This window comes from Parasteatoda tepidariorum, chromosome 5 (assembly GCF_043381705.1).
Source record: "Parasteatoda tepidariorum isolate YZ-2023 chromosome 5, CAS_Ptep_4.0, whole genome shotgun sequence".
NCBI lineage: Eukaryota > Metazoa > Arthropoda > Arachnida > Araneae > Theridiidae > Parasteatoda > Parasteatoda tepidariorum.
Window position 1 is genome coordinate 47,413,593 of NC_092208.1, and position 24,761 is coordinate 47,438,353.

At 27.7% G+C, this 24,761-nt stretch overlaps 1 protein-coding gene across 1 annotated transcript in view; it reads left to right on the forward strand.

Moving 5' to 3' along the window:
• LOC107438881 (cytochrome P450 4C1) overlaps positions 1-24,761 on the forward strand; it is a 50,075-nt gene that overhangs the window by 15,529 nt on the left and 9,785 nt on the right. Inside the window, exons 2-7 of the mRNA XM_043039186.2 lie at positions 549-667; positions 2,107-2,192; positions 9,237-9,430; positions 12,998-13,067; positions 15,545-15,671; positions 17,671-17,859. Of these exons, the coding sequence (XP_042895120.1) occupies positions 549-667; positions 2,107-2,192; positions 9,237-9,430; positions 12,998-13,067; positions 15,545-15,671; positions 17,671-17,859 (785 nt within the window). The remainder of the gene's footprint in view (positions 1-548; positions 668-2,106; positions 2,193-9,236; positions 9,431-12,997; positions 13,068-15,544; positions 15,672-17,670; positions 17,860-24,761) is intronic.

A 24,761-nucleotide genomic window follows, 5' to 3' on the forward strand; every position in this document is an offset into this window, starting at 1 on the left:
TTCGAAACCATGCTAGTTGCAAATGGTTAAAAACAGTATAATTTTGTATTCATGTTTTTTTTAAAACCATAATAGTCGTCAAAGGTTTCGAGAATGTAGTTGGTAAAAAAACATTCTTTGCAGTAAACTTTACAGCTAATTGGATGGATAGATTGGCTGCTGTAATTTTACCGTAATTTTAGAATGAAAATTCCAGCAATGTAATAGTAATCTAAGGATTTGATTTCAAACAAAATTACATTTGAAAATACTTTAAATGTATTTTTGTTTGCGTCTTATTACTTTTTAAGGACGATTTAAAATCCAAATATTTGCTTTCGTCAGCTTAAATACAAAGAATAAAATATTTAACATCTATGTTTGGTACTCTGCAATAGAATATTCAAAATATTAGTAAATTTGTAACATGTTTTAGGTTTCTTAGGACAAAAAATTACAGAGAAAAATTCAAAAGCATCGTGTGCTTTTTGGACATCATGCAATTAACAATGTGCATTGTTTTGTTTGAATCATTAATAGTTAACTAATTTATTTCTAATATTTTTCAGTATTTTTCCAATGCCTAAGAGGAATGTGCAACATTCATCAGCAACTGAAGACCGGAGTTTTTTACTTTTGGTCTGGTTTGAGACCAATTGTATTTTGCTTCTCTCCAGAATTATTTGAGGTAATTAACAAAAAGCTTTTTTTTAAAATGTTTAAAGCTTGAATTTTTAAAATTTTCTTAATTTTATCTATGGTCAATTAGTTTCAGACTGAAGAAATACTTAGTAGAAAAATAGTTTGAAGATGTTGATTATTATTTGCAAAACTTGATTTGAAGATAAAGAAATATTAAAAAGATTGGAAAATAAACAAATTGGAAAGTTACATTTTATTTTAAGTCGCTAAAAATCCAGACATAATATTAAAATGACTCTTCATTCAAAAGTATAGTAATATTATCATTTTGATCAAATGTAATTTAAGATAATAAAAAATGGAATCATGAAATAGCGGGAATTCGAATATAAACTTTTGGTGCGTGGCTTCGGGCCTTCACCCCGGGCACCTTTAAACCAGTATAAAACCATAAAAGCAAGCATATAAAACCATCACTTTCTTGTTTCTACAAGTAAAAACATTCGTGAATCGGTAATAAATCATTACAAACTTATTTTCAAGGTCATGGTCAAACTGTGCGAAACTATACTGCCATGCAATTAAGAAAGAAAAAAAAAACTAAAGTGCTTTACGATAGATTTCGAAAAAGGCGACTTGACAACTATTTTCTTTCTATTACTAATGCGATTATTCCTAAAATAAAACGGTTGAAAACTAATTACCGAAATTTATTTTTGAAAAATGTATTTTTTTTTTTGTAATTTGTAACTTATTCTACGAAATTACCAAGTATGTAAAAATCCCATAGATGAATTTTTTGTCGCTAACGTTGACTTTTCAATAAGACAGCAGCATAGTAATAAATCGAACTTTTTCTTAAGGTGAAATTTTTACATTTCAGTTGTTCGTTAGCAATGTTTCTAAATAGTCTTTTTTTTCAAGTTCCTGTATTTTCCACTTGATAGTAGCGCATCAGACAAAAGAATATTATTGCTTACTTCGTGATGTGCCCTACCAAGCACGTACTAAGGACGTTACGTGGAACGTTAAGTATATATATATATATATATATAGAATAAGCACTACTTAATTAAGATGAATAAGGATTTTTTTACATCGAAGAATTAATTAAAATTGATTTTGAAAACTCTTTTATTATTCTAAAAAAATGAGATACATTTGATAATTTTCAACTTGTTGATGTTGCTCCGAATTCTTCGAGGTTAGGCGAAGTCAGACAAGACCCTTAAAACCGTTGAATTTAAAAACATTTTGTAGAAGAATTACTTTTATGAACCAAAGTTAATTTTTATCACTGTCTACTAGAGTTGTACAAATGTGTTATTTTTATGTATACCACATTTCTTCACCCTGTTACATTAGTAAAATTTTTTTTCGAAACATTTCGCATAATTTTTTTGTAAAAATGAATGACACTCTTTAAATATATTATGAAATTAATTTATGAAAGTCAAAATTCATTTCTTCTTTCAACTTTTCTAGGCTATTTTGAAAAGTCCAAATAACCTGCAGAAATCCTTTGATTATACATTTTTATCGTTGTGGCTAAAGGAAGGTCTGGTAACCAGGTATGTCATCCTACAAAATAATTTTAAATGCATTCAGCACAAATAATGCTGTTGATATGCAATGTAACTTGTCACCATTGAATGTTTAATTAAATTTCATTAACACCAAAAATATTTCAGGGTTTTATACATTTTGCTATGTACCTACTCCTCCATGGTGCGTAAAAATGTTTTAAAAGCTATACTCTTGATAATTCCTTACGTGATCTAAATAAAATCAATGCATATTTTAGTTAAGTAAAACATTTCGTGCACATTATATTTTTTGAAAATTAAAATGATTTTTTTTTAAAAAAAGCAGTATCTGTTAGTTTTTTTTTTTTAATATATACACTGAGAAAAAATGGTAAATGGCAATGGTAAAAAACTGCCAAAATATGAAAATTTCGTTTCTGGCTTTATGAGAACACCAAAAAGCACAGAAATTGCGCTTTGGCTAATATTTTTGTACAATTAACATTAATATATAGTTTTATAATATATGAAACCTTAGAAGCATAAAAACCATTTATTTTGTTCTCAGTTTTGTTTTCTTACTAAATGTGTGGTAATGAAAACTCAGTAAACTGTTACCATACGAATGATAAAATTTCCAAATGGATGGTTTTAATACCGTATCTTTTGGTTTTATTAACCGAATTACATTTTTTAGCAGAAATGTCATTACTATACAAGTATTTTAATTTTACCAAATTTTTTTCTCCGTGATTTAAATTATAAGCAATTGGTTTGACGCATGGTTAATTTCTTAAGAGTTGAATACTATAAGTTTGAGCATTTAAATCCAGTTTATTTTTCCCTCAGGGAATTTACCTTTTGAATAAATAGGAAACTCACAGCTTTAAGTTGTTATTGTGACCCCGCTTTCTTTTTTCTTAGTTTATTGTTAGATTAATTTGTCTTTTCAGCAAGAGACACAATTTCTGGCAGTATACTTTAAAAAATCCCAGATCACATTACGGTATAAAGTACCGATCCTTTGGGTGCATTGCTTCTGAACGTCGATGATTATTTCAATAAAATAACACTAATATATATAACTTGTAGAAACCCTCACTATAAAAAAATTGCGATCATTTCTTTTCCTATTAATTAACCCTTTGTCGAGGTGAACCTTTCAAACATTGATTTCTTTTCTGAAGATCTAATTACAAGTAAAAATATACTTTGGTAAGTTTTAATTGTAAAAACAGTCTAATAGTTATTAAAAAAATCTGTAAGATTATTGGAATTACACTTGCACTAAAATATAAAATTCCCAACAAAATAGTTTGAAAAAAAAAATTTTTTTATTCCTATTCAAAAATTCATCAATGATTGAGTTTATAAACATAAAAGAAATTTCAATGATGAGTAACTGTTTTTGTTAGATCTAAATTACTGTAAATTTGAAAAATTATCATTTGGAAGTGAGCCGCGTTTGGAGGATTTGACCTTTAATTCAGAAAAAAAACATCAGTGTTTCATGCTATTTTATAGCCATACATTTTTTTAAAATGCTAAATGCAGTATTTTATCCTTATTTTGGATTAAATTGATAGAAAATAATGATAAAAGTATGGAAAATATGCTTTATAAAAAATCTACGTCAACTGCTCAAACACCTCTGACAAACGTTTGTGTATCAGAAAGAGCGAAAATGAAGCATTTGGCAAAACAAACCTTATGGGAAAAACACATTTATTTAAATTATAATTTGAAATTTATAAAAATAAGAAATAAGATGTATTTTATTCTAACGAGCGTATAGGCGTAACAAGCATTCGTCGAAGTTAAAATAGCATCTTTTCAAAACGGTGTTTATTATAGCAAACCCGACAATTCTAAAAATTTTCCTTTAATTTTACTCAACATTCTAACTGCTTGCATGCATTTTTAAAGTATAGTTTCCGTTAGATTTAGGACTTGCGTATTTAGTCTTTATTTCATTATATATCAAATTTCAACATTTTTATTAAATTACATGGAAGAACAAATTTGTAGTTGCATATGCACAAACACTTGAATTTATGAAAATATCTAATTCGGGTTTAAGTATTTTAAATCTGAAATTAGCTTTACTTCTAAAGCTGCAGTTTTTTAAAAGACATTTTTAGTGTATTTTTTGTCGAAATGTACAAGATTAAAAACTTTATGCATAACAGGATGTAAAGTAAATGTTGCTGCAAGCTTCCAGAGGAGTTAGGGCACATTGTCAGAATTAAAATTGCTTTCGAACCATTATCTTGGAATGTCTTCATACGTGGGTGGGGGCGTTTTCCTGTTATGAGCACGTAACAGGATAAGCACTAATAAGCACATAAGAAATAGTTGGAGAGATAAAAACCGATTGCAGATTTAAAATCCGTGATACGAAAGTATCTAAGATCAGACAAAAAATTTAATGCAACACAACAAAATGTTCTCCAGTGTAATTCGCTCTGTTTAAAAAAGTTTTAAAAGAAAACTATTACGTTTTGTGGCAACTTAATATTAGAGTCTATGAATATATGTTTTAGTCATAATTAACTATTCCTCTTTAAGTTAAAACAATTTTTTATTCTACACTTTTTTTAATATTACCCTTCATCCTTTTAACTAAGAAATATATTTATCTATCTTATATCCCTAATAAAATCAATACAACTCAATTTCCTTGTAATTGATTTAACTCCGTTCATTTTTCATTAAACTTCGCACTTTTCAAACAATGTAGAACTCTAAATAGCAGCATACTACTTTCTTAATTTTTTCAATATTACTCTTCATCATTTAACTAGGAAATATATTTATCTATCTTATACTCTTAATAAAATCAATACTACTCAATTTCCTTCTAATTGATCGTTCGTTTACATTACATTAAACTTCGCACTTTTCAAACAATGTAAAAGTCTAAATAGCAGGGTACTACTTTCTTAATTTTTTTAATATTACTCTTCATCATTTAACTGGGAAATGTATTTATCTATCTTATACCCTCAATAAAATCAGTACAACTCAATTTCTTTCTAATTGATTTGACTTCGCTCATTTCACATTCAATTTCGCACTTTTCAAACAAAGTAGAAGCCTAAATAGCAAGGTACTACTTTTCATTGGACTTTTCTACTTTACATTTCGAATAAGGAACTGAGATTCAAATTACACTTGGTTTTTCACTTAACCTTTCGCTTTCTAAGGTGATCATATATTTCATCCTCTGTTTCATAAGTACCGTTTCTAAGGCTGCAAATTACTCGAATCTTACTGTGGAAATTACCAACCAAAATTACATACCACCGGGTCAGGAAGAGTTTAAAATACCCGGAAACACCATTCAAACAAGTTTAAGCGAGGATGTAGTTTTTAACGGGTAAGGGACAATCATCTTAAAATGGAATTTTTGAAAAAAATTCGCCGAAGCAAGCAGAAACCGATCCCACATTGCTGCCAGCATAATTATGAGAATTTATTCTAAAACTTGTAAATAATGATGCCGTCAATAATTAACTGCAAAACTACAGCGAAATTAAGGTCAAAGCTTCATCCTTTTTTACTAATTTATATTTTGAACATTTTTGAACTATTGACAAAAAAAGCATGACTTTATATCAATATTTACATACATAATCACTCATAAAATCATATTTTTCGCGATGCAACTTCACTTATTACTGAGGCAGGGAAAATCTAAAAAAAGTTGGATGCCGAACAGGAAGATATTAATTAATTAGCATGCATAGTCATTTATGTCTTTGTCAGAAATGTTTAATTTTTTTTTTTAAATTTTATGCCGTTAAAATTAATAAGAAGATTTATTTGGAAACATTAATTTCATAATAAGTTCTTTTTTTTAACTAAATACTTTTACTTATCAAAATGATAATCATTTTCCTGCAAAATACCTTTTAAGCATTTAGATAGGTATTCCTTTCTAAAAATTATATTGGTTAATTTTAAACTGACCCATCTTAACAAAGGTTATTTTTCAATACAATTTTAACAAATATATTTTTGTGTTCAAATTCAAATAAAATAGTTTTATTACATTTTCTAGGAGTAAAATATTATTCATTTAATTAATAATGCTACAGATGAATTCTACAAGACAAATACTGTTAGCAATTAATATTTTACTATTTTTTAGTACACAAATACATTGTTTATAAACTCTTTTATAAATACAAGACTACAGATTGGTTACCCTTGGTGCTTTTATGATCATAATAGGGAATTACATTTGAAAACACTGATATTAAATCTGGATTCAGTTTCTCTCTCCAAATTACAGTTTTTTATGACATTTTTAGTTTATTTTTGTCAAATTTTGTTTAAAAGTGCTCTATCAAGCAATGTTTTGACTACTTTCAACGGTAGTCAGGGCATATCATCAGGATTAAAATTACATAGGAGCTTATGTCCAAAAATGTTATCATATGCCTCTAGGGGCTCTTATTGTGAACTTCTTCGTGTGGTTCTGAACAGGTTATAATAGAGAAACTCCTCTGGCCGCTGCAACCGCATTTCCGGGCATGGGTTTATATGCAGTTTTAATTCTGATGATGTGTCCTAACTCCCTGAGACATTTGTTGCAACATTCACCTGACCCTCTGAACGTGTTTGAATATGTACATTTCGACAAAAAATAGACTAAAAGTGCCATTTAAGAAACATCGGTAGCTGTAGGAGCAAAATTAATTTCAGATTTGAAATTCCCATCCCCGAATTAGGTGAGATCAAGTATTTGTATAAATGCAACAAAAATGTTTTTGCATTCATGCTGTGTTATACAAATTGTTCAGGTATGTTTTTATCATTATTTATATTTTATTCCATTTACGCTTTTGACTGAGTTTTTAAAGCCGTTACTGAAATTCATTTTTGAAAAAAAAAATTATAAAACATGAAAGTTTTTAATTCAATAAGTAAACAGGATTAATTATAAAAACGCTTAAAATTCTCTTTTCTGTTTCAGTCGTACTGATATTTTAATAATAAAAGCATGAACGTGAATTTAATTACATATATCAAGAAACGATTTTAAATTAAACGCACAGAGCACAATTGAAAGGAGTTATAAATTCTGACAGAAGAAATTAACGACAAACCCCAGCTCGGAGAAAATTCTTCTTGAATTTAATTATAACAATTAGACTTTAATTTATATCCAAATATAAATCTAATATTTTGGGAATTTACGTGTTGTTAATTCCAGTATTTATTTACTTTATTTTGCTTAAATTAGATTACTTTCTTCTTTGGCTATTTCTTACAGGTCATCAAAAAATATGCCATCCAATACTTTGATCAGTTACTATGAGAATGGACAGATTAACTATTAATTAATTATTAAGTGCTTATTAGTTAATTACTACTTAACTATTAATTCATTATTTTTTATTATTTATTTAGTATTTATTTATTATTTATTTAATGCTCATTTATTATTTATTTATTATTTATTAATTATAAATTAAGTAATTAATTAATTTTAGATACATTCATTCTTAGATATTTCTTATAACACATATCCTTTAGGGGTAAGCTTAGTGCAACGCAAACACCTGCAATGTCTTTCAGAACTGAGTCTATATTAATATAAATTACTTTTTTTAATTTCCCATTTTAAAAACAGTTTCAAAAGCTGCTTCAAAATTGTCCAAAATAAGGTTAAAGTTTTGCAATAATAATTACCGTAAAATCACTCCGAATCACTCTAATTAAATAAATATTACTGTAGAAATTAAGGTATAATATTTTACGGTAAAAATAAATTTTACGGTTAAATGAATTTTAAGGATGATACACCCAAATTCCGGTACTCAATATAGTAATGTGATCCTGAATTTTTTTACCGTATAGAGCTCTAGACAAGCAAATGCGAATAGCAACCGCTGACTACTTGAGTCTGAAACAAAGACAGCAACTTTTGCACTTTTGGTAAATGTTTTAATAAAAGTGTTTGCACAGCACCTGGTTGTTTATTTAATACAATCTTTTGGAAGAAAATATTTATTACATATAAATGAGTTTTTTCTTATTTGAGCCACCAATTTTTTATTTTAAGATTTCTTAATTTGAAGAGTATATGTTAGAAAAATGAGATTATGTTTTGCGCCATACTGGTAATTAATTTATATATTTTTTTTCATCGCAAAACAAGAGCATTAAAAATATTGGAATTTTTAAAAAATTTAAATTAAATTCGACGTAACAATTTCTGAAAAATGACTGAAATCGAACATAAATTTAGCGCCAAATTGGGCTCAGCGTGTATTTTATTCTTTTATATTGCACTTGTGACATGGTCGCCATCTTTGGCGACAGGGATTGATATTTTAATAGCAATTTTATATGTAATGATTGCTCTTTTGTAACTGGCAAAAGCTAATCAATAGCTCTACAGCCAGGGGACATATATATATATATATATAAAAACTAGATTAAAAAATGCATATCTATAGTTCAGAGATTCCAACGAAAAATGAACTTCTTATTAGCATTGAGATAAAATATTTTTTGTAATTTCTTTTCAGTAAAATTTAGCCCTTATCCAATCACAGACTTTAAACCGTAAATCATAACTCTCTAATCTTAATTTTTAGACATTATTCAGAAAAGTTAAAGAAATGCATGATAGTTCGAAGTTATTATACATACTGTATAAATAATAAAATTTGTTGAATAATATTTTTTAATAATGATTTTTATTAATAATTTAAATAAATGATAGCTTTTAATAATAATTTAAATGAATAATAATTTTTGAAGAAAAAGTTAGCAATTAATAATTATTAAAAATAATTTTAAAAAATATTAATTTTTTGTTACAATTTAAATAAATAATTTTTAATAAAAATTGAAGTTAATAATGTTTTAATTAAATAATAATTTTTTACTTTTTTAAAAATATATATATTCTTTATACATATTAAGTCTCTCTTCAGTTTGAATCGATGGACAAAATGCTTGAAGAGTTAATATCAATTAGATATAAAATTAATTTTAACTGGAATCTATAAAATATTTTAGCACATTGACAGAACTTATTATAAAAATTTTCTTCAAATTAATTTTTTCTAGCCAAGGATCAAAATGGAAGCAAAGAAGAAGAGTTCTTACATCGGCATTTCATTTTCGCATTTTAGAAGACTTTGTTGGAGTATTCGACGATCAGTCTAAGTACATGGTAGAAAAAATTAAAAATGCAACAAAGGTGCAAAAATGCATAGATATTGTACCTTATATTACAATGTGCACTTTAGACATTATTTGTGGTAAGTATTTTTATTATTAAAAGAATCACTAACTTAAAATCCAATTTAAGTATCTGATCCGTAACAAAAATATAATTTTTTATGCAGATATCGCAGAATATTATTTATGTCAAAATTCTCAAACAATATCAATGTGTTAAAACGACAAAATTTTTTAAGGCAGATGTTAAGAATTATTTTGTAGAAATAATGAATACTCTGATGTAGTAACTGGAAAATCGTTTGTCAAATAAGAAAAATGTTGAAACCTCGTTATTTGCTAATATTTAAGATTAATTCCTTTAATTCACATACATGGAACAGAATTTAAAACTTCTTTTGAAAGAAAAATTATACATCTAACCATCTTTTTATTGATAAAAAATAAAACATAATAATAAGAACAACGTGCTATTTATATTCGTTACTTATATTAAGGAAAGTCAGCAGCTTTTGAAAAATATCGTATTACAACAAACTAAACTAAACCCATGTAACTATTAAAAAAATAAAAAATATCAATAAAAAATATCGATGAAAAAATGTCTGTGAAAATAAATCTTAGATATTACACACAAGCATAAACGTTTGCTTTTTGTGTGTTTAGGAAGAAAAAAAACAATTTTAACAATTTAAATTACTTAAAAAAATTAGCATTTTTCAAATTCAAATATTTCATATTCTGAGAGTTTTAAGAATGGACAAAATCCTACATTGTGAAAATTTTCAAATCAGTTTACGGTAAAAAGCACCGGCACTTTGGGTGCATCCTCCATGAAATTAATTTTTCCGATATCGTAGTTTTAACAGTATTACATATTTAATTACAATCATTCAGTGGTTTTATAGTAAATACTACAATAAAAATTACAGTATATCAGATTTCAGTAAAATATCTCAGTAAAAATCGATTTCACGACTTATTACAGTGAATTAGATATTGAGAAACTATTTCTAAAAAAATATCTGAGAAAAATAATCATTAAAGTTGCTATGTAACAAAATAAATTAATGCCAACTGCATAACAATTTATTCTTTCTCTATTGTATCCATAACAGGCGTTCTAGTTCAAAGGTGAATGCAAGCACTAGAACTTAATTAATATAACACTGTCTTCCTGACAAGATATCTTTTCGTATCTTTATTTTATTTTAATCTCATAATCTGTCAAAATGCCCACAATGAAAGATGCCATCATAGCAAGAAATTTGCTTTTGAAAATAAACACAAAAAAGCTGCAAGGTAACTTTTGCAATACGTTTCTGATGAAAGCGCATGCAGACTTAGTGAAATAAAGTATCTTTATTAAATTTAACTCATGACTCTGTTAAAAATCATTATAATGGATAAAGATATTCACTTATTATTATTATATTCTAGTGATTCATGGATCATGTTTTTATTTTTATATTTTCTGGTTCGCTTGAAAATTTTCTTTTTGTATGATGTATTAATTTAGACACTCGAGATTTTTCATATGCTTTAGGGCAATTCCATATGTGACGGAATGACATTTTGACTTGCAAAATAACAACTAATTGAAGTTTCTATGTATCTAATTTCAAATAAACATTTTTTTCTCATGCATATCATTATTATTGGCATAATGCACTTCATAAACTAAAAAAAAGGGTTTTCTATCTTTTTACTTTTAATTTTACGAACTTTTTATTTGCGTGACGGAATGACATTTTGGCAACCAAGCTTTTGGCATGCCGCTTAGAACTGGAAGTTTCTGCGAATTTTGCAGCTATTATTTTTCTGAACTATTTTATACTTTTAGTATAATGTGTAAGCAATGTAAAATGCTAATTTGGAAAATTAACCTCAGGTTGGCTAGCAGTTATTAACATCTATTTGCTGTGACAGAATGACCGTGACGGAATGACAAAAAGTTTAGTAGAAGAAGTCTTCATTTAAAAAATGTTTTATTAATATGTAAATGATAAACAGAATGTAACAGATAAACAGGATTAATATTTACGCAAGAATTAGTAACAATTTCAACAGTTTGAAAATTAGGTTGTCTCTGAAGAGGTTTTGTATCTAACTTGCCAATGTCACGTCTTATCTTCGTTCTCAGGAAATTTATGCATAATTAAGACATGTGACGGAATGATGTAAAAGAAGTTACTTTTATTTTATATATTAAACTTAAAATGATAATGTTTTAAATGTTTAAATTTTGTACTACATGCACATTTTTATTAAAATATTGCAAAAGAAAGATACATTTCTTTTATTTTATAAGTATTTTTCAAGAAAACAATTTGAGCACAAATGTGAACAATTCACTTGTCAGCCATGTGATTACTTTAGAATGCTGTCAGATTCAAAAAATTTAAGATTATCAAAAATGAAACGGCAATATGTAGACTTTGGCNACAAATGTGAAGAATTCACTTGTCAGCCATGTGATTACTTTAGAATGCTGCCAGATTCAAAAAATTTAAAATTATCAAAAATGAAACCGCAATACGTAGACTTTGGCTATTTTTGAACATATTTTTAAAATTAAAATATGCAATTCAAAAAAAAATTTACTTAAAAGTTGACACTTTCGTGGAATTGCCCTTTAGTAATAATTTGAGTCGTTTTAACTCGTGTTACAAATGATGATTATTTGACAATTTCCTTTTAAAATCACAAACCAACAAAAATAAATATTTTTTTATTAAAATTAATTTTTTTTCATCACTCTTCATAAATTATTTCAATTTCTATACCATGTGATATTTTTGATAAGCAAAGTTAATATGATTAATTTATATTCCTTGATAAATTTATGAAAACAATTTTAGCAGCAATCTTCAATTCAAATCTTCAATTAAAAACAAATTGAATATATGTTTTTATTTTACACAGCCTTAGGGGAAAATGAAGAAAATTTCGTGATTTCAGTATGCATCAAAAACTTTAACTACCATTCGTTTTGATTTAGCATTTCTTAAGCAGCATTCAAAGAAAAAAATATAAGGAACAAATCACGATACAAAGTACCGGCACTCGTTGTGCTGATATTTTTTACCGTGAAATTTATTTTTAAGGCAACATGTTACGGAATAAAAAAAAATCTGGTATACCATAATTTTATAGAACTAACTACAGTAAAATCACTGAATCATTCAGATTAAATGTATATTACTGCGAAAATTACGGAATAATATTTTACAATAACAATGGATTTTTTGGCAAAATGTATTTTGCGGATGATGCATCCAAAGGGCAAGTACTTTATACCGTGATGTGATCCGGAAATGTTTACATTGTTTTCCGGGGTTACTTTTATTTTATGTCATATTTTCCAATCATTTGTGTAAATTTTTATCAATACCTATTTGTACCAAAAAGTCAAAGTTTTTTTGTTGAAATTCGTATCTTCAAATAATTGAAAATAGCAATTCACTAAATTTGATGATTTGATAAATTCCCCAGGAAACGGTTTCGCGAAAAACTAATAAAATCGGTGTGTCAACAAACAAACTAATCTAAACATTCTTGCCTTATTTTATCTTAAATATTTTTAACAATTTTTAACTGGAGCCATACAAAACAGGTCTTGGAGATTATATTTGAATATTTTTTAGAGACAGCTATGGGATTACGAATCAACGCTCAAGATAATCACGACTCTTTTTACGTCAAGACTATGCATAGGTAAGTTTTCAGAATGCTTTACAAAATGTAATTAGTAAACGATAAAACTTGTAATATGGTCCATGTTTTTAAGAGTATACAACTGAATATCATTTTATATTCATTGAATAATAATTTTTGCTTTTTTTTATTCCATATGTTATATTACCTAATAAGTTATGAATACACAAGTTTTACGTATTCACTTTGTTAGTATATTTTAAAAAAATAAAAAAAATAGTGCGTGGAGTCCCTCCGCGAGGAAGAAGTTAAACTTCGCAACCTGCGACGTTAATTGTAGAAGAATCAGCAGTAGTAGAAGGATCACTAGTTCTATTCAACGACTCTTTTTCCTGCTCCACTCGCTTCCGTGCTCTGTAATCACGGTAATATTGCGCATTTTTCCTTCGTTGACCTCCTGAACCTGTGGAAGTGCTTGTGGTTGCCTCATCGTCTCGTCATGGAAAATGTATTTCTATTAATAATGTATGTGAGTGCGTCATAATGTAATTTCAAAAGAGAAACAATCAATTGATATTCACAAGAGACATACCTTGAGATAACTTTAAATCCGTCGCATTGTCCGTGGGATTGTTTTCACTCATTTTTTACAATTGTTATCAACTAAGTTTGAAAATAAAAAATACTACCCTATNTTACAATTGTTATCCACTAAGTTTGAAAATAAAAAATACTGCCCAATTAAATTATATATGTATCAAATCAAACTAAAAAAGTATTTATAGAAAAACAATACTTTTATGACTTTTATTATTTTTATGCTGGTGAGAACCAAAACAATGTGGAAATGAATGAGGCAAAACTGGATCCTACCACGTGATTTACCGGCCAATAAAAATGTAGCGTTAAACGTTTAACGCAACCTTATTGGAAGTCGCATAAGAAGTATAACTTCAATAATTGATCGAAGTACTAAATTAAAGTGCAATTGTTAGTTCGAGAGATTCTGACGTAACTTATTGTTAGCTGGAGAAATTTTGACGCTACTAGGAAATACCGCATCTTCATTCTTCTGGCAGTAAATGCAGTCGGATATTCAATAGGATGTCCGAAGTGCTCATGTTTACTTCACGCATTGCAGTTATGTATTGACTGTTTTAATCGATTAGATATAGATTCATTATTTAATACATCTACAATATATATTTTCTTAATTTAGTGCCTTTAAAATAAGTTGCTATTTTATTGACATTATATCAGTTGAGATAAAACTGGACACAAAATACAACAGTTTGTTTTCCCAAGGTTCATTAGGACAGTTTGCAACTTTTTCTTTTAGTGACTGACAAACTTTTATTTAATATTTGCTTGCGCTTGAAAAAAATGTTACAGAAAAAAAACGTGTGTATATTTAAAGGTTGCTTTTAGATTGTAAATTGGACTGAAGTTCCCGAAGCTAAAAATGAAGATGAGAACGGAGAAGAAAAATTTCTGGTAATATTACCCGTAAGAATAAAGTATGGTAAAATTACCGTATGAGTATCTGGTAATATTACGGTATGAGTATTTTTTTAAAAAAACAAAAATATTTTTACCCTATGGGGTAATAACATTTTTGTTTTTTTAAGAAAAGTTCTAGGTAATAAAATAAAATCATGCGGAAATTAAATCATTCATTTGGTAATTTATCCAGTTAATCAAAACATTCTGGTTTTCAAAATTCTAGTTATTCCGCGCATTAAGTAAAAAATAACTGGAAAGCAATTTTAACCAAATAAATGGTTTTTCTACCTTGCTCTTAGGTATCATGACAAAAACTACCAGATTTTACCATATTAACTAAATTTTATCACATATTACAAAACCATATTTTATCGTTAACTTTACAAAAATCATTACAAAAGGGCTACGGTAAAAAATCTCTGGGCTTTTTGATGTTCCCATATAGTCAGAAACACAGCTAATTTTCTCATATTTTGGTACTTTTAACCATACTTTCTTCGCAGGGTGAAACGTGCTCTAAAGTATAATACTGTGTAATATCATAGCCGAAATTGATTTTTTTTTTCGAAAAAACTCATTCTTTCTTATAAAATAATATAAAACGTATTTTTAAGTTGATTCTAGGGTTAAAAATGATAAATACCGAGGTTTTTTGCTTCACTCATAACTCAAATCAAAGGCACGTTTTAGTCATTTCTCAAAAAAAAAAAATGAATTGTGAGGATTTTATTATTATCAAGACAAATATTTTAAAGTTACTGTACATCTACTTATTTCGAGCTTTTTAAGTATATTGTCCTATAAATGCCATAAATTTGTGTCCATTATTACATTTTTTAATTCATTTTGATCTATAAATTACTAACGAAAATTTGTTTTTGTTACACTTTTTATGACTTCTTTGAAATCATTAAATACGTCGAATAATTTGTTCTGACTTAAAACCTAAATCGACATCATTTTTAACTAAAAGTTTTTTTGCAAAGGTCTTTTATTACCTCTTACTGATATACTTATAATGTTTCCATCTGAAGGGTTGCAGAAGCTTTTGTAGGTCGTGTGCTAAGGCCATGGCTATGGCCAGATTGGATCTATTTCAGCACAGGCAGAGGAAAGAGATTTAAGGAAGATTCAGCTATCATGGATAAATTTACGAAACAGGTAAGAAATATTTTTTGTGGTTAGGCTTAGTAACGGTGTTATAGTTTAATAATTGCAATAACAAGAGAAAAGTTGAATAATATCAATGATAATTTAACTAAATAACGTTATGAATTTAATGAAAAATAATAGTAATCACAACACTTGCAATGCATAAAATTCCATATAATAACAATAAAGTTAAATTGCAAAAATAGTGTTTAATTCAAAAATAAGGATTTAAGACAATCCAATCTTCAATTCACTCATCAAATTTGTAATAGTTTATAATTCCATTGATAATTCCTCTGCTTGTTTGAATAAGTGTATGTGCTGCAGTGAGCTATACTGCTTAAAAATAATACCACAAATTTGACTTCATAAGATTTACAAATAGAACCTCCTCACTTAAAGTGAGGATTTTTACCTGCTAAATGAATTAATCGGGTTCTTTTGCTAAATGAATTGCAAAAGCTGAATTAGTTATTATTTTTTTAAAAAGTTTTTGAAAATTTGGTGGTATTCATTTTCAATATATTTTTCAAATAAATTACCCACTGGTTATTGCTTGAACGTATCTTTCTCGTTGTAAATAACTTTTACGTGGAAGTTGTAGCTGTTGTGAAAAATTAGCTCAAGCTTTAATAAAATCTTGCTTAAACAGTTAAAAATTCTGGATCAATTTGCGGTAAAAAGTACAGCAAAAAAGTCAAATATATTTTAAATTTACTTCTGTTTCTCTATCTTAATGTAATATTTTTCTCAACAGTAGTAGTATTAAATAATATTAATTTGTGTACTCAAGGCAAAGCTAAACGGTATAAAATTTTCCATCAAATTACAGTAAAAGTACCTGCACTCAGGGTGTTGGAACATTTTACCATAAAATCTATCTTACAGAAACATGTTACAGAACAAAAAATATGATATGCCGTAATTTAATTGGGTTTTAATATTTAAATTAAAAATTGAATAGTTAAAATTGCGTTTTAATATTTTACGGTAAGAGTGAGTTTTACCGATGTGACGGGATTTATAATCACAGGTAATATGATCCAAAATTAGTTAAAGTGCACCATTTTTTAAAATTTTTTATCTATAACAGACGAATTACATATTTTTTGAAAATGTTATTACAGTTAATCATTGAAGTTGATTAAAAAAGTCACGAAACCAATAGCAAAATGATACTGACCTTCTGATATAATAGCTAATGAAATTTAAAATAAATCAAATTAGTCACGTAACTTCAAGGATTTGCATAATTGTTGCAAATATGTTATTTCTTTCTACTATAACATGCCACCAGTTCCACCAAAATGTAACACTAAAACTGAGGAAATAAATCCCCAATTTTACCTCATATTGTAGAAAAACAGACGTTTAAGATATGTCCTTAAGAGTTACATTCAATCCTTTATTTTAAATACTCAAATGTAAGCAAAAAATCTTTACGTACACAAAAACTACATTAGTAATATTCATTCTGTTGATTTACTGAATTCGTTATTGTACATATACAAGGAAATAAAAACAATTGTTTTAAGAAACTTTTTTACTCCGTTTTCCAATTTCATTAATTCAAACACACTTTTTTCCAATTTCATTGATTCAAACACACTTTTTTCCTATTTCATGAATTTCAGGTAGCTTTTCTAAGAATATTTTTAGAATAAATTAGCTATCGAGTTATGTAAAATTTTGATAAAGAAATTTTGGGAATAATGAGATCAAATTTGAAGTATCATAATGACAACTGTCGTACGTTTCTAAAAAAATTAAAAATGATTTGATTTTTGATTTTAGTGAAAGATCTACTCATGGCTCTTTGTTATAACTGTAACTATTTACAATACAAATTAAAGATATTAATGTCTGAATTAAAAACATAAACATTCATGAAATATTTGCAAAGATTTATTACTAAATATACTTTCGTATTTAAGAAAAGTTAATCGTTTATATTATTTAATTTTTATTAACTTGAGCACTTTTTAAAATCAAATTTGCTTAACAACAGGTCATATTGGATAGAAAAGCTCAACTCCTCTCAAAATGCTCTGAAAAGACAGAAGATGACAAACAAAAGAGTGGTTATTCAGAAAAAAGAAAAGCATTTATGGATTTACTTCTTGACATGCACATGTCGGATCCTTTGAGTTTTACAGAAGATGACATACAAGAGGAAGTGGATTCATTCATGTTTGCTGTGAGTAATTAAACTGAGTAATAAATTATGTAGTTTATATAAAATATAAAATAGTTTACATAAAATGATGATGTTTTATTTTAGAAATTGTTTTATACATTTTGCTTTATGTTGAAGTATAGGTAGACTCACAGTCTTAATTCCTGCCAGTAAAATGGTAAAATAATTTTTTAAGTATTAAAGATATGCTAGCAATTTCCTTTAAAATAAAATGTGTAAATGTATAGTTTGCTGCCTTCAGCGTAAAAAAACTAAATAATTTTTCATAACAAATTTTAAAGATTAGTTACGACATTCATCAAAAGACGCTGCTAGAGCCGTGGTGGCTCAGGGGATAAGGCGTTCACTTTCCAATGAGGTGTCCCGGGTTCGTATCCTAGCGATGGCTGGTTGATACGAATTCTGCACCCGACAGAAGAATAGTAGAATATCATTAGAATATAATTTAGTAGAATATCATTAGTATATAATTTAGTAGAATATCATTAGTAGAATATCATTTAGCAGCTACAACAGCTTTTAATTGCCTATGATTAAATGTTATTAGTTTCGTTTCTTTTACAATTTCTGCATCAAACTCATACTTTTTTCACCATAATAATTTTAGTTAATCTTTCGTTTAATGTCATGTAATCACACACTGATTTCTAGTTCTCTTCAAATATGTTTTATATGGTTTAAATATGGGCGATTGAGGTAGTGTGTTAAAAGTTTGTTGACATTTATCAAGACATCAGATAGATCGTTGATATCGTTGATGGGCGTGTGGTTATGATAGTTATCCAAATATAAAACGAAGTTGTTTCCAATATCCACATTTTGGGCTGATAATTGTAAACTGTATCTTAAAATATTTGAATAAACATGATGATTCATTGTGCCATCAATAAATATGAAATTAATTTATCCTAATGTTGACATGCACCAACGCACAAGGACACCACCGCCATGCTTAACTCTGCCCCAACTGAGTTGTTGGGATAAATTTTCTTATTTTTTTTGTTCCATATCGAGCCCCGATGTGCTAAATTTGCTTTCATCTGCCAATAAGACATTACAGATTCATTTGGGATCTATATATCATTGATTTTATGAAGTAAAGCCTAATCTTTCCGTTTTTCGTTAAAACAAAACACTTTATGCCCAATTTAATCTATCTGCTTTGAAAATTCGTCGAAGAGTTTTAGGTAAAATTGTCGCAGAATATTTATTATTGAATTCCGCAGAAACTTTCGCAACATTCTAATGAATTTCTTCATAAATTTTTTTTTCGGAATTTATGATTTTAATCTTTGACTCAAAATCCTTTACTTAAGTTTTTTATCACATACTGCATAGTGGAATGGGACAAAACAAACTTTTTTAAAAAAAATATTTGTTACTGATTTATCACTAATGATGACAAATAATCAACTTTTAAATGTTGTCTATTGTTCTAATATGACTATGAGTCATTTTTAAATGATATAAAAATATTATGAAGTTAAAAAGCAAAAAGCAAATTCCAATTTTGCAACCATAATTTTGATTTCAAATTGCAAAAAAAAAAGAAATAATAAAAGAAAAATGAGTTAATAAAAAATAATACTAACGACAATAACTTTAATTAAAAATTCATACGAAAACATCAAAGTATACGATAACTTTTGTGAGATAAAATTTTTGTTAATTTTTTAAATTGATTTCTTATTAATAAACTTTTACATTGTTTTTAAAATAATACAAGCAGTTTTGTTAAGAATAGATACTTATTATTATATACCCATTCTGATATAGTAATATTAATTAATGAATAAATCATTGAAAGTCGTAAGTTTGCGAACACTTTTGGGAGGCAATGTACAATCTGTAATTTTGCCAAGCTATAACAATATAATTTTAGCAACGGTTGCAAAATCTTGTAAAATTTTAAAATTCCAAAAATATATTTTTTATTTTAAGATTTCATTGTTAGTTTACTTTAAATATTCTAAATTAGAATGACTTTTTAACGATATGATATTACACATAATTTAATTGATATAATTCCTTAATTTTCGAACAAATCAAAAATTAATTATTAAAGAAAATCAATTCAAAAAATGAAATCATAGTTTCAATCAGAAATATAAAACACGTACAGGCAATATTTTTAAAGATAGCGCTTCATAACCAAACTATTGAAAAAATAGCAAGCTATAATTTAGGAAATGATTGTAAATCATGACAGATTTTTAAACAACTATTCATTATTTTCGAAAACTGTTAACTCTTTGATATATGTCGAGCATTTCTCTCATCCTATATGTAATTACTTTAAGAACACTAGATAATTTTCTAAAGTAGCCACTTTACAATTAAATACCTGAATTTCTTGAGAATAAAAAGAACTATAATCTACTTTTTTTGTGAATAGAGAGGAAGTGAATTTTCGTGAGAAGTGTCAATCATCGGACAAAGATATAAACTTGCATAACATTCAATTCGTCACTCTTATTAAATATACGGATATGTTTGTAATTAATTTAATGACCATATATCTAAAATCTGAAGTTATTTTCGAGACGTCAATTTTGTTTTTAATTTTCTTTCAATAATTCAGTTCCCACCATATCCTTAAATAAACGAATGTGGATGTCATGTTTTATCTGAAATTATATGAAATAAATATTAAGTCCATCATAAAATACCCTGATGTTCTGAAATAATATTTATAATTGTTCAAGAAGATCATTAGCAATTATGAAATTGAAACGTAGTAGTTTTAATCAATTAGAACATGGTTCTCTAATCAATTAAGCACATGATGAAGATTTGAAAAATAGTAGAGCTTTTGTGTTAGTTGATATTAAATCCCCTCTTGCTCCCCCGTTAAGAAAAATCTAAATCCCTTTCATAAAACTGCTTCAGGCATTTGATTACTTTCAATTGATTTTGAACAATTAAACATACTTTTAGACTGGATAACGAACTTAAGTTTTTATGTTGAAATAAGTCTTCACTGTTGGAATCAATACTGTAACTAGTTCAAACTTTTTATTTTATTTTTTTTGTAACCGGTATTGAGCAGCTGATACAATTCTCAGTTCGCAACTATCACTATGTAATCTCATAATTTTGAGCGCAGCCCAAAAAACAAATAAAATCCTGTATCAAGCATTAGGTTTAGCGTGTAGGAATTTCTGAAGGAAAAACCCACATTTGCGTTACATGAAAACCACGAAGACCTCCTACAGCTAGCCTAACGGGAAGTGGACTCAAATCATGATACGTCAACCTCTGAGGATATTTTGCGTTAGCCATGTGGTCGGTGCAAGCTGGGAACAGAATTCGTATCAACTAGCCAACACTAGGGTTCGAATGGACTCTGATGTATTCAACACTATATGACCTAATGATACGTTACCGCTGTATCCCTTGAGCCACAGTGGCTCTGTTTCTAACGTTTGAAAATAACATAAATCTTCTATTATTTTGCGTTACTGTGCAACGGATTTCCCTCTTTTTATTTTTTTGAATTAGCTCAAAATGCTCAGCTGAAATATGCACAAAGTTAACCCAATAATCCTTGTTTAGGTATATAACTTGGTGAGTTTAATTTTCTAATTTTGCAAGATAACAAGACAAGATAATTAAACCAGAAAACACTGCATATATACTGTAAAGATAAACTTTATATTAGTAATTTTTGAGTTCGAAGAATTTCCCACTCACCTGCGTCATAAAAAATATCAAATCAAATTACGATAAAAAGTACCGGTACTCAGAGTGCCGGAACTTTTGACCCTGTAATCTATTTTTATTAGAATATGTTACGAACAAAAAAATCTGACATGAAGTAATTTTTACAGTAATAATTACCTTAAAACTACTGAATCACCCTAATTAAATGTTATTGTTAAAATTACGGTACAATAATTTACTGTAAAATTGATTTTACGGATAATAAACCCAAAGTGTCGGTACTTTATCCCGTAATTTCTTACAGTGTGTGTTTATGTATGAGGTACTGTTCTTAGCAAACATATGTTCATCCCTTTATTTTCAGTCTGTGAAGGATGATTTAGTCCTACTCATTAGAGCCCCTGAATTAGACAGGCCGACTTATCATTCATTTTGGAGCAAAAGCTTTTCCACCAATAATGAAGAGCTACAAGATTTGACAACTTACCGCTAAAAACGTTAAACTCAGCTATAGGATAATCGGTAAAGAAAAGCGTGCAACGATTAACATTGTTTTTCGGAATCTTTTTTTTTATGCTTATACAAATTCACTGGAAATTTTATGAGCGATTTAAAGTTTTAAATAAAAAAAACGGCGCATGTGCTATATGCCAATTGCATAAATTTTTTTTTCAAAATGATTTCAAAGTGAATTTGGTACTAAATTTTATATTTCAGTTAGATCTGAGTTTTTTAAATTTCTTTTCAGATTTTTTTTAACATACAGTAGGGAACCGATTATCCGGAACGTTCGGGACCATCGCTATTCCGGATAACTGATTTTTTCCGGTTTTCTGAATCGCTACAAAAAGCCGTTTTCTTATTGTTAAACCCAACTAAAAAATAAAATTTTTTGGAAATAATCTTAAAAAGAAGAAAAAACGATGAAGTAATACGCTAATGATTGTTTCCAAAATGATGGTAAGGTGAACATCTTTCAAAAAAGAATGAAAAATCCTGAAATCTTATGAGGAAAAAAAAAACTTTTTTTTTAAATGGCGGGAGAATTTATCGAATTTCGTTCCGGTTTTTTGGTTTTCCGGTTTTCTGATTTCCGGATAACGGGTTCTGTACTGTAATTAAAATGGTAAAAAAACATGTTTTGACTTGAAATATTTTTAAGTACGTTTTTAGATAATTAAATTTCTTATGCAATATTCTAAATGTAAATGTCTACAATCGTGAGAAGCAAGGAAATTTTGCTTCAAAATGAAGAATTGATTCAAAATTAGTGTTTTTCATTGAGACATTGAATTTTCTTTAAAACATTTAAGGACAAGACGAATTAAGATTTTTAGCCATTATTATTATATAAATAGAATTAGTGGAATAAATAGAAACTAGAGTTTTATGGGAAGGAAAAGAAACGACGCATGATAAATTTTAAATAATTTACTTAAATAAGCATCTTATTTCAAAACGCATTTTCAAAACATTTATTTATTTGGAACATTGAGAATTGTTGGAATAGCATCAGGTCTTAATTTATTGTTTCCATCTTTTTATTTATTTCTCGTTGAGATTATTCAAAATGAACCTGCAAAAATATTTGGAATACATTTTTTTTATTTTCATACTTAAATTAAATCACATTAAAAAAAATTACTATTTACAATTTACAAACATACACCAATGAAATTTTCTATCACAGAAACTAATTATTTCAGCAATTTAAAACAAGAATTTAAAACAAGAAAAAAAAAGCATTGATAGACTCAAAAACATATGAAAGAGCGCATATTAAATAGATTTCTTATGATAAATAAAAACTGTTTGAATTTTATGCGATATATTACCATAAATAATTAAAATTCTGACTTAAATTAGCCAAGATTAAGAAAGTAACTACTTGATCTTAGTGAAATAAAATGTAATACAATAAAAAACAGGTAAATATTTGTTTTTTTTTACAAAAAGAAATACTTAAAAGTGATGACAAAACTTGACGATCATGAAATAAGTTTGGTGAATACTTATTTAGCCAATCTCTTGCCTTTATTTATTAGTTTTATTGCACATAAACACTTAAAATTGTTAAATAAATCAAGAAATGTTATTTAAAAGTCATATTTTGAATAAATATATACTTAATAAATGTAATTTTCAATGAAAATTCCTATATTTGGTACATAGTTGAAACTGAACAGTTCAAGTAACCCTGCAAGTTATTCGCTTATTTTTTTTTTTTTTGAAATAGACGAAAACAAACATTTAAAAACAAATTCTAACAACTTAATATCGTTTATATACTACATATGTACGAAAATAAATCTAGTAAATTATAAATAAATGAGTATTTTCCTCACATAAGCGAGCTCCACTTCCAGGCTGCCAGTTGTATCTTCGACAATTTATTATCCATTTCTTCTTTCTTTTCACATTTGAAGGAAATCAGAACACGCGAAAGCCCTTTTTTTTTTTAACTGTTTGTGCAATTTAATGCCGCTCAACCACCCATATCAATAATTTTTGGTATCCAAATAGTCTTCAAACTTTCACGCTAATACTAACATAACGTTAACTTGCGAACTAGTTTGCTCCAATTTAGTTGATAGTTCAGCTCTCCTAGTATAGTAGCCTTATCATTATGAAATTGCATTGTCAAGAATCAATTAAAATTATATAAATTATTTTTTTATCTAGTAAGATAATCTNTATGACGTTTGCCAGATCCACAATCAAGCCAATGATTTACAGAGGTTTTGCGCAGAAATCTGAAAGAGGTTTTCCATTTAGGTAGATGTTCATAAATGCGTTTAACACTTCTTGTTTAAGACCAGTAAGTAATGTGTATTTTTGTAAGTTCATTGCTGAAAAGCCCCTTTCAGCCGCTGCAGTACTCCCAGATAGAGAAAACATCAATTCCACCATGAGCAGTATGTTGCTGTTTTTCGAGGGTCATTTTAGAAGTGAGGCGCTAGACTCTTGTAAGATAACGAAAATTTAAAATGTATCACGAACTTTAACGGGAAAATGGCAGTCCGCATGGACGCTGTATTCGAGAAATTTGTTGTCTGCGGGGAATTTTTCACCGCCGAGGTCGGGCGGACGGGCGGTTTTTCGAGCCCTGATAGTAACCTTAGCATTATGAAATTGCATTGTGAAGGATCAATTAAAATTATATAAATTATTTTTTTATCTAGTAAGATAATCTCATTGAAGAGATGAGTGGATAAATGTTCTAATTGTCATTTCAATGA